The sequence below is a fragment of the Nicotiana attenuata genome, unplaced genomic scaffold (assembly GCF_001879085.1).
Source record: "Nicotiana attenuata strain UT unplaced genomic scaffold, NIATTr2, whole genome shotgun sequence".
NCBI lineage: Eukaryota > Viridiplantae > Streptophyta > Magnoliopsida > Solanales > Solanaceae > Nicotiana > Nicotiana attenuata.
This window is the reverse complement of record NW_017676144.1, coordinates 14,074-31,196: the sequence shown is the minus strand read 5'-3', so window position 1 is coordinate 31,196 and position 17,123 is coordinate 14,074. Positions and strand designations below refer to the sequence as shown.

Genomic DNA, 17,123 nt, shown 5'->3' with positions numbered 1-17,123 from the left:
GGAAGAAAGAAATGTACAAACAAACATGACTAAGAGATAAGATGGGTAAATACTTACTTGAGGTTAAAGTGTACTAAAGAACATCCTTAACAAGTTTTGGTAAGAGATAGTCAGATCAAAGAGAGAACGATGGCCTATTCTGATCAATTGCTCTAACCACGCGAACTATTTTATAGATATCCGTACTTTCTACAGTACACAAACTTCTGTTGTCGAATTAGATATGCAGAAGTAAAAGATGCCATGAAAATATGAAGGTTAGAAAGGCACCTTTAATATAGTATTCCATGTATTAAGGACAGAAAGAAGCCAAAGGAGTAGAGTGCAAAACGGAAACCAGAAAGCCACGATACACCTAGCAATAGAATTCTGAAACCAGGCTTTCGATATTAAAGTGACAAAATAACTATGTGGGAGAATGTGAGTATATTGTCTCAGCAAAAAGTCTACTCTTCGACTCATCTACCAAGAAATAACTCTTAAATACATTACTGCGATTGTTATACAAGAAATACACAATTGCACCCTTCCTTCGAATGTAACAGCTACATCATTTTTTATACTGTGAGAGCTATGGGTGAAATTTCACAGCCAGAACTATGGACTCATGGCGAATTAAAGTGTGAACTCATTGAAATAAATTCTCTATCTTTCTATGCTAACACTTCTACAACAAAATGGGCCTCAAACCTGTTGTCAGAGTATCTTTCTGCAATCAAAGCCATAATCATCTATATATGGTTGGTCACTACTAGTTGTACGATAAATAAACGGGTAATGTCCCTATTAGTATCGTATGTCTTGACTATGAAGTAACTCAACCACAGCACCAACTACACCCTTTCCCTCGACCGAAATGTCAAAGCCGGGCTCTTCAATTTTCCTTTTTAAGATTTTATCCAGTTCCCCTCGCAGTTTCTGCAAAATTTGGTTGCACGAGGAAAAAAGTTTATTTTTGAAAAAATAAAAACTGTACACCGCAAAGATGAAAATGTTGCACCAAGCGAATATCAAACCTTTATCAAATCCAACACACTTTTTGATGCAGAAAAGTGAAGATAGCCTCCTAGCATTTCAATGCCCTCTCCACTTTTGCTTGGACTGAGATTACCACCAAACATAAGGAGAGCATAATCTGATATGTTTGTTGAATCTCTGATATAAATGCTTGTAGTCTTGACTTTCTCACTGTAAACCAAGTATGGAAGAGGGAAAAGATGAACACCAGCATTAACAGATGCAGGGTGAATATCAACTTTTCCAACTTCTTTCGTGTAAAATGCAGTACGCTTTCCTCTTCTTTTACACTGCACAACATTTGGGTAGAGACCCGAACAAAGGATAGCGCATACCATCTCTAAATCATTGCTATACTCATTGTATGCCTGCAAAAATCAGATCACTACCTTTCAATCTTGCTAATGAATGGGTGCAGTACTGCTATATGGACTTAAATCAGGAGCTAAATCTTATTTGCTTCTTCCAGATCATGATATACATGCTTTCTGTATTTGTGTTCCCACTCCCTCCCAAGGGCCACCCATATGAATAGTACCCCCTATGAATAATAAACATTTATGACAAGACAAGGTTAACCCAGACTGAAACAGCATTAGAGCAGAGAGATCTTCAAGGAGAAGAAATTTGGAGACATCACCTTAGCTCCTCGTGATTTATCCACAAAACCGATATCTGACAGTAGGTCTACAAACTGATTTCTCATGTCTTCCAACATCTGCAACGTTACAGGAGACAAGAAATTTTCCCAACAGAATGCTCTTTCTTTTCTATAATGTTTAGCATCTTTCCATCCTTCAAATGCTTTAAGAAGTGCAATATGGTCACTGCATCAAAGAGAATAGTGTTTTCACATGAATAAAGAAATATTTCATTTTCACAAAATGATGCCACTCTTGGAAGCCAGAGAGTCATATAAACCATTTTTTCGGGTTTAACCTGCAAGAATCACCAGCAAATGATCTTTTGGCAGCATCTGCTTCCTCTTTCCTGTTTATTGGAAGGACAAAAGGATCACGGTGCGCAAGAGCAGCAGCAATAGTCAGTGCAGGGTTTAGACATTGGAAGATGGACCCCATCAGAAGCATCTTTCCAATATTTGGGTCCAGAGGTAGAGTGCAAAGATGGCGGCCTGTAAAGCAACATTCAAAGTAAACGCTCCCATCTGGAAAATACAGAGAAAGATAGATGCAGTATACAGCAGTATACAAACCAAGAGGAGTAAGCTCTTCTGTATCATCCAGAGCTCCAATAGTTTTGAGAAGTTCAATGGCATTGTGGACAGAGAGAGGATCTGGAGGTTGAAGTGCCTTGGCCAGAAAGGATTCAATAGCGCCAAACTGCAAGCTCTTAATTTGGAGACAAAGCTCCTGTAATGGTGTTCGAAGAATCTCAGGTAGTTGATATTGAGGCATTGCATCATGTATTAGTTTCGGATACAACCTATAACAAACTCCAGGTTGCACACGGCCTGCACGACCACGTCTCTGCAGAAAATAAAAAATCTCCACTAAGGCAGAAAATTAAGCCAAATGAAATTGAAAGAATTGGGATGGCAATGTGCTCCAAATATATATCTAAATTCATTTTGCACTTTTAATTACCTGATGTGCCGAGGCCTTTGAAATCCATGATGGTAATAAACAAGCTAGCTTGTTAAGAGCATCATAACTAGTCTCTTTCGCCTTTCCACAGTCTATGACGTACACGACATCATCTATAGTTATACTGCTCTCAGCTATGTTGGTTGCAAGCACAATTTTCCTGCATGATCAGACCAAAGGTGTTAATTTGCAAAAAAAATACTCTTCACTGATTCATCATAAATTGGCTAATTTACATTGGCTGCCAGCCTACCACAACCCGCCTTTATCCGAACATGGGACCGGCATGGTGGAATTACTAGAGGTCCCACGGTGTATGGTATTTGATGACGACATTGTGCTCATTGACTGCAAGGGTGTGAACCAAAAGCTTAAACTATGGAGGAGCACTCTAGAGTGTGAGGATTTTCGATAAGTAGAAGTAAGAGTGAATATATGCTCGTATTCCGGGAGAATGGAATAATAGATAAAGATATTACACAGAGAATCAAATGTGGATGATTGAAATGGAGAAACGCTACCGGGGTGTGATAGGAGGATGCCTACAAAGTGAAAGATAAGTTCTATAAAACAATTATAAACTTATATGACCACCAATGTTATATGAGAATGAATGTTGAGCAGCTAAAGTCCAACATATCCACAAGATGAAATCCGCAGAGATACATATGCTAAGATGGATGTGCGGTCATATAGGTTAGAAAAGATTAAAAATGACCACAATCGACAGAAGGTGCATGTAGCACAATTGAAGATAAAATGAGAGATCGCTTGAGATGGCTTGGTCATGTCCTATGTTGACCTCCAGATGAACCGGGCAATAGGTGCAAAACCATGATAAGCGAAGGTGTTAAAAAGAAATGATGTAGATCTGAAACCGCATGATAGTTGTCTCGAAATGCCTACAATCTCTTGGAATCACTAAAGACTTCACGAAAGATTTGGCACAATGGAAGAAAAAGATTTATAATAGGATATACCAATTAGTTGGGAATATATTTTAGGGATATTTTTTATTAAAAGTTATATTTTAGTGATGTTAATACGTATATTTTAGTTCCTATGTTTTATAGGAGTTAGCTATATTAGAGATTCTTATGCCAGTAGAAAATATAGAGAATTTCTAGTATTCTTCATTTAAATTCATTCTATATAATAATTAATATTAGCTTGAGATGAATTTAATTAGGGAACATGGTCAGTGAGGATTCATATAGCCGACCCCTACTTGTTTAGAACTAAGGCATAGTTATACCAAGACTAATGAACTATTAGGTTAAACTATTATTCTTAGCAGCTCTTTACCTACTGCTGAAATATGAGTTCTTTGATTCAAATGAAGCAAGGATCGTCCTGATGTATTAGTCTATGCAAGTGACACTGGAAGTCCACCATAAGGTTACAAGAAATAAAAGAAAAGGTAATGCTACACCCGAAATATTGAATGCTTGCTAAAAGGTAGTTTTAGCTAAAAGATTAAAGTATGTGAATTCTTGGACATCCACCTTTACTCAACAAAGAACGCACCTCATGTTAGCAGATGGGCGGTCAAATATTTCTCGTTGATTTATTGTTGGCATTGAACCATGAAGAGGGAGGATCAAAAACTTCCTGGTGTCTCCAAGGAAGTTGTTAACCTTAATTTTATCAAGCAGCTTAGAAATGTCATCCCAACCAGTCAGGAATACAAGAATTGCACCTTCACCTTCACGACGACAAATATACTCAATCGTTGCTTCCACCTACTCAAAGATAAACGGAATAAAAAATTTCAAAGCTAGGAAACACGAAAACATGTGCAACCAATGCAATAAATGTGTCTTCGATAAGACCCCACGGTCAATAAGGAGCTATAAATCAAAATGATCTGCCTGACAAAACTCCTTTCATCTGTGAACATGTAAAGTACGTACAAGACCCAAATCAAGCAGCGAACCAGACCACGCTTCAAGAGATTCTCTTGTAGTCATGCTGTAGCCTTTAAAATGGGAACCAATGTCCACATCCTACAAAACAGACATCTTCAATAAGCGCCTAGTTGGTAAAAGAATAAACATATCATGTAAAGGAGTAATTGTCGCTTTCAAATTTCAGTTGCAATAAATAACTCACCAAGTAGTCACACAATTCGCTTGAAACGATCGGGTAACTAAAGGAACATACAAGTTCTGACACAACACAATTTTCACAGTACAGAATCAAATTAATGGCTCAAACCAAATTAATTTGCTCTTAGAATTGGCTACTCAGTACAAGAAAATAGACCCCCCCCCCCCCCAACAACCTGAACCTTCTAATTTAAAAGGGTCAGTCAAGCATAATGCTGGCAACAATTATCCCCTCAATGTGAACCATCTGACACACAGCCTCACATCCCCCAAAACAGCAATTTTCTGTTAGGAGGGCAATCTTTATAGAAAGTAAATTCAATAAAAGCGCGCTTCTAACTGGCTAAGAGATACCAGCATTTTACTCACGTTACGAGGCCATTCAAGGCATCCATAGGACAGGAAGCTCTAATGATTGACTCGAATTCATATCTTGCATCAAAATAAAATGTTTCCTACCATTAAGGAGGTAAAGCATACAAGGAAACATGATCTGTGTTAGTCATTCACCATTTCATCAAGACAATAAATATCTCTTCAGTTCATTTACTTATCCTTGTCAAAATTTTAACCTTCTGAAAAGCAAGCAATAGCACCTGCTTTTAAAAGTGAAATTACATGGCAAATTCTTATATTTTCTCCTCGGTTGACGAATAAGATGACCACGTATGAAATAATATAGCAAGTATGCAACAGTTCATTTCTCTCTCATTCACTCTCAAGTCTCCCCTAGACAGGACAAAGTTATTCAGCAAATCTGGCTAGATAAGCACGTTTTGGAGCAATGAAGGTTTGATAAGCAGATCGACCTATAGATACTAAATGCTTGTATGTCACAATTTACAAATATTATGCAACTGCAAAGAAAAAGATTTCTTAAGCACTAATTATAACAGCAAGAACAAGCTGACTTAAATCAATTTTAACTCAAAATGTAAAGAAACACAGTAACAATAAACTTGTAATAGTACTTCTGAGTCAAAAAGCCATGTCTAATTCATCAAGTCCATTTTCAAGAGAAATGAAAACATTTTACTTGAAAATCATCAACAGGCAATAATTCAAGGCAGAAACCATGCCTCAAAAAGATCAGTCAGAGGATCTCTTTTAGAATCTTGTTGCCTCTGCCTTCTCCTTGAGCTTCCCTGGAAACTGTCTGCTTCGGATTTTATAAGGTAACGAGTCTTCTCTAACACGTCTTCAAGAAACAGCTCTGCCACTGGATATGTCAAGCCCTGGAAAAATAAACCTAAGAAAATTAGATACAGAACATCATATTTGAACTTGTCTTATAACATGGAGATACACAAGCTTAAACCATAATACCGGTATATGAATATTGGGTGCATTTCTGAAGTATTTGGAGAACAACTCAGCGTTAATAGTAGCACTCATCAGAATGAGACGCAAATCAGGTCGTCGAGGAAGGAGGTCACGTAAAATTATTAAGAGAAAGTCTTCATTCATGCCTCTTTCATGGATTTCATCAACAAGCAGATGGCTAACACCAGTCAAATCAGGGTCCTGAACCTACATTGAAAAGGAAAGGAACGAAAAAATCATCTTTCGTTCAAATAGATGTAAAAGCTTTCATTCGCAGTTTCATACTAATCCAAGATAACTACTAGATAATTATATCATAGTATCACACCCATCTTAAGCAAACAATATATTAAGTTTTTTTTAAATGAAGTAGATTCATTTAAGGCATCAAGAAGATGCAAAAAAAAAAAAAGTTACAGAAGTGATTCTGTTAGCTTCAATACATGAGAATTAGACTAGGACTAGGGAGCATAAAAATCCAAAAAGATGATCTGTGCTATTTACAGAAGAGAGTTTACACCAGTTAAACAGACTCATAGACATCTAGCCTTTAAGGAGTGATTTGGAGTTGAGATACCATCAAAGCATCTAAAGCTCCTCTCTGTCCAGATATATTAAGACAATACATTAAGGTTCCTTCATCTTCCATTGTTGAGCTTATATCGGAGCACATATAAGCCGTGTTAATTGACTCTCTGAATGCACAGCAGCTTAGTGATAAAGATGTGAAGAGAGAAAAAATAATATGTATATGAAGCATTGCAAGTAGCAATTTGCCCTGTACTATTTCAATTAAACAAGAATTACAAAAGTCTTGGTAGAAAAGAGTTGCAGAGCGTAATACCAGCCGCCGCAATAACACTCCTGTTGTGCAAAATAGCAACCGCGTTTGAGCAGAGCGCTTTGACTCCAGTCGGATCTGGTAACCAACAGTATCAGCAAGATTCTCTCCTCTTTCAGAGCATATTCTAGCTGCAACTGATATGGCAGATATACGGCGAGGCTGAGTGCATATAATGTTACAGTCAGCACCACGGAGGGATGATATCTCCTCTTCTAGAATGAATTGAGGGAGCTGAGTGGTCTTGCCACAACCAGTTTCTCCAGAAACTACCAAAACCTGTATTGACCACATAGTGAGTATACTCTCCCTGGAAAAGCCCTAATATTCTAGTAATGGGTTTCAAAAGCATGGAAGCACCAGAAAGACCAGGAAATTCAATTAGAATCCAACAATAGGAAATATTATTGCAAACATGCCAATTGACCTGCAAGCAGAGATTCCTAACAATGAATGCTTTTCTAACATGGGACAATATTTCCGCAAAATTTCAAAAGTGACTCCGAGAAAATAAAACAAAATGGAAAGTATGAAGCGTAATGAAAGGATGAGCATTAAACAATTATGCCAGAAGAGGTAGTCTTGAGAGAACTGCTTCTGGGACTCTTCCTTACCATTTTATGAGAGATTCTCCCCCGTGTAGTTACAAATTCTAGCATTTGAAAACCACAAAAATCGCCATAGTTCTAGGTTAAACGAAATTTACACATCTCTGACCAGAAATTGACAGATGGTTAGATCAGTTGGTTGTGCCAGGGTTCCTCATACTAGACTTCGTGCACTTCAGGAGATGAAGCATTGGTATCCTAAATTGATTGCGTTAATTGATGGGGATGACAAGATGGACATTGAGTACCCATTCTGTGATATTATAAACAGAAAACTCAGACTATGGCGGTTAGAATTGGCAATGTTAATATTGTTATTGATGCTTTTCTAATGGCGGTTATAGTCTACAAATTAATTACCTTTTGTAATCCATTAAGCATTCAATAGTAAGAAAAAGTGAGACATTACTGACATGGCATACTTGGATCGTATTGGCAGGCTGCTTAGTTCTATAAAGTAATAACGTTGCAGTTAGTGTTGATGTCTTTTTAATGGTGGTTACAGTACATAAATTTATTCCCTTTATAATTCATTGATTGTGCAGTAACAAAAATAGGTGAGATGTTAGTATCATTGCATGCTCAGAACATTATTGCAGGTTGTTTAGTTCTGTATGAGTTGCATGACGAACTGCTTTTTATTACAGTGTGTGCACTAGAACATTGAAGTTTTAAAATCTCAGAAATCTTTTTGAGAAATGGTAAGAGTATTATTAAAGAATAGCACCAAGGAGGCGCAGTAAAAGTAGTTACAGGTTACACAAAAGCAAATCTCTTCCTATGTAACGACCCGATCGGTCGTTTTGAGCTTTAGCGTTCTGTTCGGTAGTTTGAGACTTTGAGTAGCTTCATATGATGTATTATGACTTGCGTGTATGGTCGGTTTTAGTTTTCCAGTGGTTCGGGATTGATTTGGAAGAATGACTCTCGATTTGGAAGCTTTAAGTTGGAAGAGTTGACCAAGGTTTGACTTTTGGGTCAACGGAATCGATTTCATTCAACGTTTGATTCAAAGAACTGCGCTTAGCCCCCCCGCTCATGAAACGGCTCTGCTGCAATGGATGGCAGAGGGTCCGTAGTACCCGAAGCACTGGAGTGATCCAGTAGCCGGGAAGGGGCCTAGAAGTGCCTACTACTACACCACACTACACTTGGCTTGTTAGAGAGGTTGGCGAACTACTACGATCTATAGATTTCCCATCTATATCCAATCCCAACGAGAATAGAAGCGAGTCGCTTCCGGCCTGTCTTGTAGTCGTAGTCTTTTAGCTTATGTAGTCGTCGGCCTTCCTACACGCATGCATCCGCCAGAATGCCTCCTTGGTTCGGGACGAAGCCAAGCCGATACATACGATAGGCGACGGAAAGACCCCCATTTCATAGCGCCTGGGGAACGCAAGATTGATCGAGGATTGGAGAGGAGAGGTGGAAGAAAGGAAGGGCACGGGATGGATTTAGGAGTCTTTGTGCGAGCCGTATAAAAGCCAATCTAATTTCGATGGGCATGTAGGCGGAGAAAGGTTGGGAAACTATAAGGCGGAATCGAATTTTTATGGTTCCTATAGGTTCGTATGATGATTTTGGACTTGCACGTAGGCTCGAATTCGATTTTGGAGGTTCCTAGAAGGATTCGGCACTATTTGTTGAAAGTTAACAATTTGAAGAACTTAAGAGTTCATAAGTTTGACCAAGAGTTGACTTTGATGTTATTGGACTCCGATTCGAGTTCTTAGACTTTGGATAGGTGTATATAGTTGAATTGAACTTGTGTGTAAAGTTTGGAAGTAATCCGAAGTGTGCAAGTGTGATTTAGACACTCTTTTGAAGGAATGAAGATTTAACAACTTAACTGATATTCTGTTCGGTTTGAGCCTCGATTCTTTGTTGTGATATTCTCGTGGGTGCTTTGAGCCTTTGGATAATGTATTTGTACTTGTTGGTATGATTGGATGGGGTCCCGAGGGGCTCGGGTGTGTTTTGGATCATTGGTTGATAGACTAGTTAAGTTAAGGATTTAGAGTTTGACCACGGTCAATATTAGGTCAAGACGACCTTTTTCGGTGTTTTGAGTGTGCGATCAGGTTCGTAGCGTGTTTTATGATTGAAAGGCATATATGATTTGTGTATGGGAGGTTCCAAATGAGTTTTGGGTGCTAAAACGAAGTTTTTGCTGTTGCTGATTTTTCTGGTGTAAACACTTCCGAAAATACCGATTATGTCCCTGAAATTTTCCGACTTCCTTTAAAACTTCAAAACATCATATCTCCCTACGGCCAAATTAGGTGATTCAAAAGGCTATCTTGGGTGCAATCTAGCAAGGATTATGTTGGGCTTATCAAATGTGAGTTCCGGGGTCATCTAGGATCTGATTCGAGCTGGAACATCTACTGCGTTTTTTTTTACTTGTTCCGAAATTTAGTCACTTTTTCTCACACGGTTTAGGAGCTCGGATTTTGAGCGATTTTGGATGGAATTTTCACAATTTGGACTGGGGTAAATATTTTTTACTCGGATTTGTTTATATTTCATGATTCCAACCTTGAATTTAGCGATTGTTTGATGAATCAAATTGAAGAAATTGAGAATTTTAGTAAAAAACCTTTCCAAAACATAAATTGATGATTTGAGGGTTGATTTGAGGTCGGATTTGGATGAAACACATATTTGGACTCGTATTGGGATGGGTGTTCGGAATTTGTGAGTTTTGTCGAGTTCCAGGGTGCGGGCCCAGGGTTGACTTTTTGATTTTAGTTAAAGATCAAAACTTTATTATTCGGAATCGTTTCCTATGGCTTTTATTTATGATATTAAGTTATTTTGACTAGATTCGAGTCGTCCAGAGGTTTATTTATGCGGGAAGGGCTTCTTAGGGGTCGTTTGGTTGGGAAATAAGTTATCACATGATTAATTATACCCGAATTACTTATCCAACCCTCCCATGGGGATAAAATAACACTACAATCCCGAGATTAGTTTTACCACAATTTTATCCCAACCAAACGTGGAATAAACTTATCTCAAATTTAATCCCGAGATTAATTATCCCTTATCCCCGTACCAAACAAGCCCTTAGAGTGTTGATTTAGCTTATTTAAGGTAAGTGTCTTGCCTAACTTTATTGGGAAAATTTTTCCTACTAAATGATATTGTTTGCTACATGCGGGGATGATGCATATACGAGGTGACGAGCGTATAAGCATGTGCCAGGGTTTCCATGCTCAAGAGGGGGAATTATATGCTTCTTGTGCTTCGTTGAACTTGGTGATCCCTTGACTTATGCTTTATTTTATTCTAGGACTAATAAACTGAATTATCTGTGTTAAAATCATGCTAGAATATATGACATCTTAAAATGATTTAAAGGTGTTGTTTCTCGCGACGGTTTACATACTTGAATGATTGTGGCATCATGAACACCCATTTATACTTGTTATGGTCATGTTACTTGAGCTTCTTTATCCGTAATAGGAGATGATGATTGGGGCCTTAGGGCTATGTTTGGCACGATGGGTATTTCCGTGCAATTGATGTGATGTTGGCACGATGAGTATTGTCGTGCAGTGTGAAAAAAGATTGGTTGATTGGTTGTTATCATGTGAGAGGAATGGGAGTTAGAATCTTGTTATGATTACTTGTTCGTTAAACACTTACATGCCCTCTACTTTGATTTTCATTAATGTTTTGTTGTTTTGTATGTTACTTTCCCGTTTGTGTTCCTTATGTTGTTACCTCTGTGTGTTCCTATTCGGCATGTTACTGTTATATCTATGTTTCTACCTTGCATGTTTTTGTTACTCCAATGCTTGTACTTAGACTTACTTTTGCTACATGTCATTTCAAATTCATGATTTTACTTGTTATTAGCCCAAGCATGCCACATGCCTCTATTTGTTATGTGATCTACTTATTAGATGTCTTGACCTGTTACCTGCATTCACTTAGTACCTGCCTTCACTTGCTATATGCCCTTACTTGCCACATGCCTCCACTTGTTACATGATTTCACTTATTACATACCTCTACTTGATGCGTGTTTTTACTTGACGTACATCTTTCCCCGTTTCATGTTCTACACTTCTTTGCTTAGCGGGCTGGGTTACTATTGAATTGATTGTGTATTTGTGCTTTGCGGAAGCCTTGTCTTTATATGTGGGAGACTAGTTCTGGGATGCTGTGTTGCTCATCTTACTTTGTTGAGTTTGTATTTCCTAGTTGAATTCCGCGTGTTAGTATTATTGGCATTACGTTGTAAATTTCCCGTGTTTGGTTATTGTAGACTAGTTATGTATGAATTAATTATATGAGATCAGGTTGCACGCCGCAACGGTATTGATATTATATGTGAGATCGGGTTGCACGCTGCAACGGAGAAAAAAATTATATATATGATCGGGTTGCACGCGGCAACGAAAAAGATTTATTATGGTTATTCTTGTCTATTGATTTTTGTTATCGTATTGTGTTGTGAAACTGAGAAGTAGTGATATTCTGGGCCCTCTGTTAGTTGTATTCTTGTTTAATCTATACGTGATTATTTCGTGTCTTTTTCTCGTATTGCTCTCTCTACTTATCATCTCTACTTATCATCTGCACAGGTAAAATATTGGGCGAGTATATTTTAACTTAAAACCTCGTCACCATTTCACTGAGGTTAGTCAAGATACTTACCGAGTACATGGGGTCGGTTGTACTCGTACTATACTTCTGCACCTTGTGTGCTAATCTTGGAGCTGCGTAGCTGTGGAAAACGAAGCCTACCATTGAAGACGTACCCGCATTATTCAAGCTACCTTTTGTTCATGGTAATTTAGAATTTTAAATTCTGTTTATGTAAACTGCAAACAGATATTGTATTTATTCTTTATACCAATTTGTAAATCTAAATCATAGTGGATCATGTCTTGTACTACCAGTCTTTGGGAAGTTGTATAGAATTCAGTTAATATCATTCTTGTTGTTTTGATATTTCACTTGGATTGTCTATTTCTATGTTAGGCTTACCTAGCAGTGAGTTAGATGCCATCACGACTAGGTGTATTTTGGGTTGAGACACCATATGAGTTCTATCACAGCTTCAGCAACATTTACATAATTCTGGTTACCTCAAAAGTGAAACAAAAGTAAATAGTTCATCTTGATATTCTAACTTGAGCTTTCTTTATCTTCATAATACCAGGAATTTCTCTCCCTCCAGACTGTCCCACCATATGCTAGCTGGGATAGTTTGCCACCATTTCATTTGATTGGGGTCTTGCCTCTAATGTTCCACAAACTTCAGTGGCTCACAGGTATATCCTGGCGTGCTGCATTTTGGTCCCAGCATATTTAAAAACAGTTACCATAGCTGATTCGTTACTTGACAGCGCAAATAACTGGTTGATTCTCTCTCAGGCTTATCTCCACATTGATAACATTAAGAGCACAGCTGAATCCTCTTTTTTGGAGGTTGCCACGTGTTAAAAAAGCTTCTCGGGAAACCAACCAAACGAAGAAAGCCACTTTGTACAGTGCATTTGTTTTACAGATTTGCTTCCATGGCCACAAACTCCTTTGTTGCCCACCAGAATTCAAATGGAAGCTACATGACTTTACGGTGAAGCTGCCCTTACTATCATTCTTCCACACTATCTTGTCGTGTTTATTGTTCAATCCTTGAGATGGCTGTAGTATACCCGAAAATTCAGATAGCCTTCTCATTTCCCAATCATTAAGAAGTTTTCTAAAATCAAAATTCCACCCTTCTTGTTCTCTGTTGGTTGCCAAACTTGACCCAGGAAGCAAGGTGAGTCTGTATAGGTCCGTTAATGAGTTTTTTTGGGGGGGTATGGCCTATCCAATTGTCTTCCCAAAAAGCAATTTTCCTTCCATCTCCCACTGTAAACCCAACATTACTTACAAACTTATGCCATAATGATCTTATTTCCACACGCCCACTCCAGCTGAACTAGTTGTTGGCTTTGTATTCAGCAGCCTTGAAGACCAAATTTCATGCTGATAATATCTTTCCACAATGATTGTTCTTATGATGGAAACCTCCATAGCCATTTCATCACTAAGCTGCGGTTGTGGTGGCTCAGGTTCTTGATGCCAAGTTCTCCAAACTTCTTGCTGTCTGTTAGAGCATTCCATCTCACCAAATAAAAAGATCTTTTTTCTTTGTTGCCCTGCCACAGAAAATCTCTTCTCAATTTACCTAACCTCTTCTCCACTTTAACAGGAAGGGGAAAAACGACATTATACATGTTGGGAGTGAATGTAGAACATTGTTAAGCAATACTAATCTACCCCCCAAAGATAGATATGGCTTTTCCATCTAGCCAAGCTCGTCTCACTTCTCTCTACTACCTCCAGCAAGATTTCTTGAGATTTAGCTTTTGCTTCCAATGGTAACCCCAGGTAAGTTGTTGGAAACCTCACAGCCCAGGACATAAGCTAAACCTTCAATATTTGTAACTTCTTTTACTGGAAAACGCTCTTTCACTAATTAACATGAAGATCAGACACTGCTTCAGAAAAAGTGAAAACTAATGTTTCATCACAAAATACGAGTGTGTCGTCAGCATAGAGATGTGAAATTCTTAAGCTGTTGTTCCTTCTTTAGACATCCTGAAGCCTTTACTAAAGTCACTTTGCTTGGCAGTCTTCAACGTATGGCTAAACCCTTCCATTGCTAAAATGAACAAAAAGGAGGTACCGGATCACCTTGCCTCAATCCCCTTGTGAAGGGAAAAAACCCACAGGAGATACCATTCACTAAAACATAGTATCTAACAATTTGCTATACATATAAAAATGATGTCCATTCTTCACATCCAACAAAGTTGAACACATTGTCCTCGTCATGTGCTCACCATACGCTGAAAGTGAACGCATCACTAGGTGTTTCATATCCCCATCCAAAATCCATGAGATTTAACATAACAGGCTTCCTGTATTGGATTAGTTAATAGGCAGATTTTCAGATTTCAACACATTAATCTCTTGCTATTTGATTTGCGTAAATTGGCAGGGTAAATTATCGTATGTGACTTCTCTTAATTTATTGTTCTGAGAGTGCCCCCCCCCCCCAAACCCCTCTCTTTATTTCTATGTCTGAAGGCAGAATAGCTTATTGTGCCGTTCTTTAACACTTCTGAATGGCTTTTAGAGAGAGAGACTCCCAAACATGCCCCAAAAGAAATGTTTAATGATATTGAGAAAGAGAAATTACATGCCAAACAACAACAACAAAAAAAAAAAAACAGTGTAATCCCACAAGCGGGGCTTAGGGAGGGTAGTATGTATGCAGACCTCACCCCTACCTTGTGGAGGTAGAGAGGTTGTTTTCGATAGACCCTCGGCTCTTGAAAAATTACAAGTCCAAGTTAGCAAATTAAAGCATAAAGCTCTATATCAATTGTTTATAACTCTGAATCAATATGGTTTACTCCTTAAGGCTTAAGGCTTTTATTTAGGTGACAAATCCTAAGGATGTATAATAAAAATGACTGTGAGACAAAACATCCCACAAAAGATAAAGATAGACAAGTTGTTGCATCATAGATGACAGGTTATTGCATCACTGATGACAAGCTACTGCATCACAATTCACAAATGACAACCTCCTTGTCAAAGGCATATGTTCTCGTCGAAGTAAAAGTCATGAATATGAGATGCATAATCAGAATTGTGACATGGGACAAAATGAGCCATTTTTTAAGAATCTATTGATGATCACAATTACGAAGCCATGCTTTCATTGAATCTTTGGCAATCCCAAAATGAAATCCATGTTCACCTCTTCCCAAAGAGCTTCAGGATATCCTACCCCATGGGATATCCCACCATTGTACCAAACAACCCCTAAGGCCTTTATATAGGTGGAGAAAAACATCTCATTGAAAGACAAAAATGACAAGCTACTACATCATAGATAACAAGCTCATGTATCATTCTTCCGGGGTTGGAAGAGGCTCCCTTTTAAGTATCTCAACTCGCAACATAAGCTCAATCGTCGTCATGCAACTTGGGATGAGTTTCTTCAAACCTTCCCGTTCTTCTCAAGCATAAATCTAGTATACAGATTTAGGTAGTTGATGCCTTAAGTCACCTGTCTACTTTGCTTTCTATCTTACAAGTTATTGTATTTGAAGTTGTGAAAGATCTATATGAAGAAGATCATGATTCCTTTACTTCCACCAAAGCCTAAAAATCTTGCTTATGCATTCAGGTGTAGGTCCTTGTATACCTGATTCCTTTACTTCCACCTTCGATAACTAATATCTCCATTACTCAAAAGCTAAGCAGATAACGAAGTGGCATATTTTGCTCTCCTAGTCCAGCCAAATTTTCTATCAACTTCAACACACACACACATATATTATGTGTGTATATATATATAAAAGGGAGAAAGCAAGTGATGACTACTCAGACAGACCAGTGCATCCGGTCCATGCACACTCTAAAACCACTTAAGATGAATATTGTACATTTAAATGCGAAGGTGTTTCTAAATACACGTGGCAAGATCTAGAGTTTAGTAGAGTTGTATGTGAAATCATCTGCAAATTAGACAATTCGAAAATAAAATGAGCTGAAACAGCAAACTTTCATGCGGAAAAAGTAATTATTACTGATATTGCACCTGATTACTAGCAACAGCTTCCAAAAATTCATATTTTACTTTAAATGCTGGAAGTTCTTCCCTGAATGAGATCATTGCCTTGACTTTTTCACTTTCCTACAAGCAGAATGATCTAAAAACAGTCAACTTCTGCAACTAAAAAGTACCATAAAAATAAGATTGAGGACAGATAAACTAGATAGAGAAAGGTGTACGGTGTACCCTTGTCTTTTCCTGTTTCTGTTTAAGTTCATTATTAAGTCTCCGCTTGGCAGTATCATTCTCTACAGTCAACTTAGGTCTGGCTGTTTCCAGAGCTTTGGATGATAACTTGGCAGAACTACCAGATGTTGAAGAGGAAGTCCCACCAGATACAGTATCTTGTGAACTACTCAATAGATTTCCCACTCTTTCCTCAATCTCCGTAGACATCCTTATCTGTGACATAGTTACAGAGTAATTATATTTTTTGTTAGTGTGGTTACAGTTAACTTACACGTTAACAAATACCAAAGAACACAAGCAACCCACCAATAATGATAAGTGAAAGAACACTCTCACCAGCTAACAGAAAGATGCCAGTATTATACCTCTTTCTGTGTAGACCCATGACGCTCATCAAGATCAGCTCGATAGCTTGGCAATGGGACTTTGCTTGCAACAAGTGCCTTTCCTTTGTTATAAGCATGGCTTTCTTCCAGCAAATACAAAAAGCATGGAAAGAACAATTAGGTAAATGCTTTACTTCACTATGACATAAAATGGTGCTTTTTAATGTTGAATCCACAAGGAAAACCAGACTTTCTTAAAACCACAAAGGAAGCCAACTTATTTTTCAAATGAGCGGATGGAGCTAATTTATTACCAGGTTTAGTTTCTTCTTCCATTAATTTAGACACAAACACACAGGAAATGTCATATGTCACACATGTAAGTTCCCGCAATTACCATACATTGGAAAGTGTAAGTAACATGTCTGCTTTATTGAGAATGAAACTTTTTTTTTGGTTTGGGGGGGGG

The 17,123-nt window shown here is 38.0% G+C and overlaps 1 protein-coding gene across 2 annotated transcripts in view; it reads right to left on the bottom strand.

Annotated features, from left to right (window-relative positions):
- Nucleotides 1-421: 421 nt before the first annotated feature.
- Nucleotides 422-17,123, bottom strand: part of LOC109220787 (DExH-box ATP-dependent RNA helicase DExH1) — a 19,167-nt gene continuing 2,465 nt past the window's right edge. Inside the window, exons 3-16 of one of the 2 annotated variants that reach the window (XM_019385255.1) lie at nt 16,694-16,793; nt 16,326-16,541; nt 16,125-16,220; nt 6,897-7,172; nt 6,056-6,259; nt 5,809-5,964; nt 4,535-4,627; nt 4,149-4,363; nt 2,622-2,781; nt 2,231-2,504; nt 1,957-2,149; nt 1,658-1,844; nt 1,017-1,385; nt 422-918 (exon numbers count right to left, since the gene is read on the bottom strand). In XM_019385255.1, coding sequence (XP_019240800.1) covers nt 787-918; nt 1,017-1,385; nt 1,658-1,844; nt 1,957-2,149; nt 2,231-2,504; nt 2,622-2,781; nt 4,149-4,363; nt 4,535-4,627; nt 5,809-5,964; nt 6,056-6,259; nt 6,897-7,172; nt 16,125-16,220; nt 16,326-16,541; nt 16,694-16,793 — 2,671 coding nt within the window. In that variant the 3' untranslated portion in view covers nt 422-786. Of the gene's footprint in view, nt 919-1,016; nt 1,386-1,657; nt 1,845-1,956; nt 2,150-2,230; nt 2,505-2,621; nt 2,782-4,148; nt 4,364-4,534; nt 4,628-5,808; nt 5,965-6,055; nt 6,260-6,896; nt 7,173-16,124; nt 16,221-16,325; nt 16,542-16,693; nt 16,798-17,123 lie in introns of both variants that reach the window. The other variant, XM_019385256.1, reaches the window with a different exon arrangement.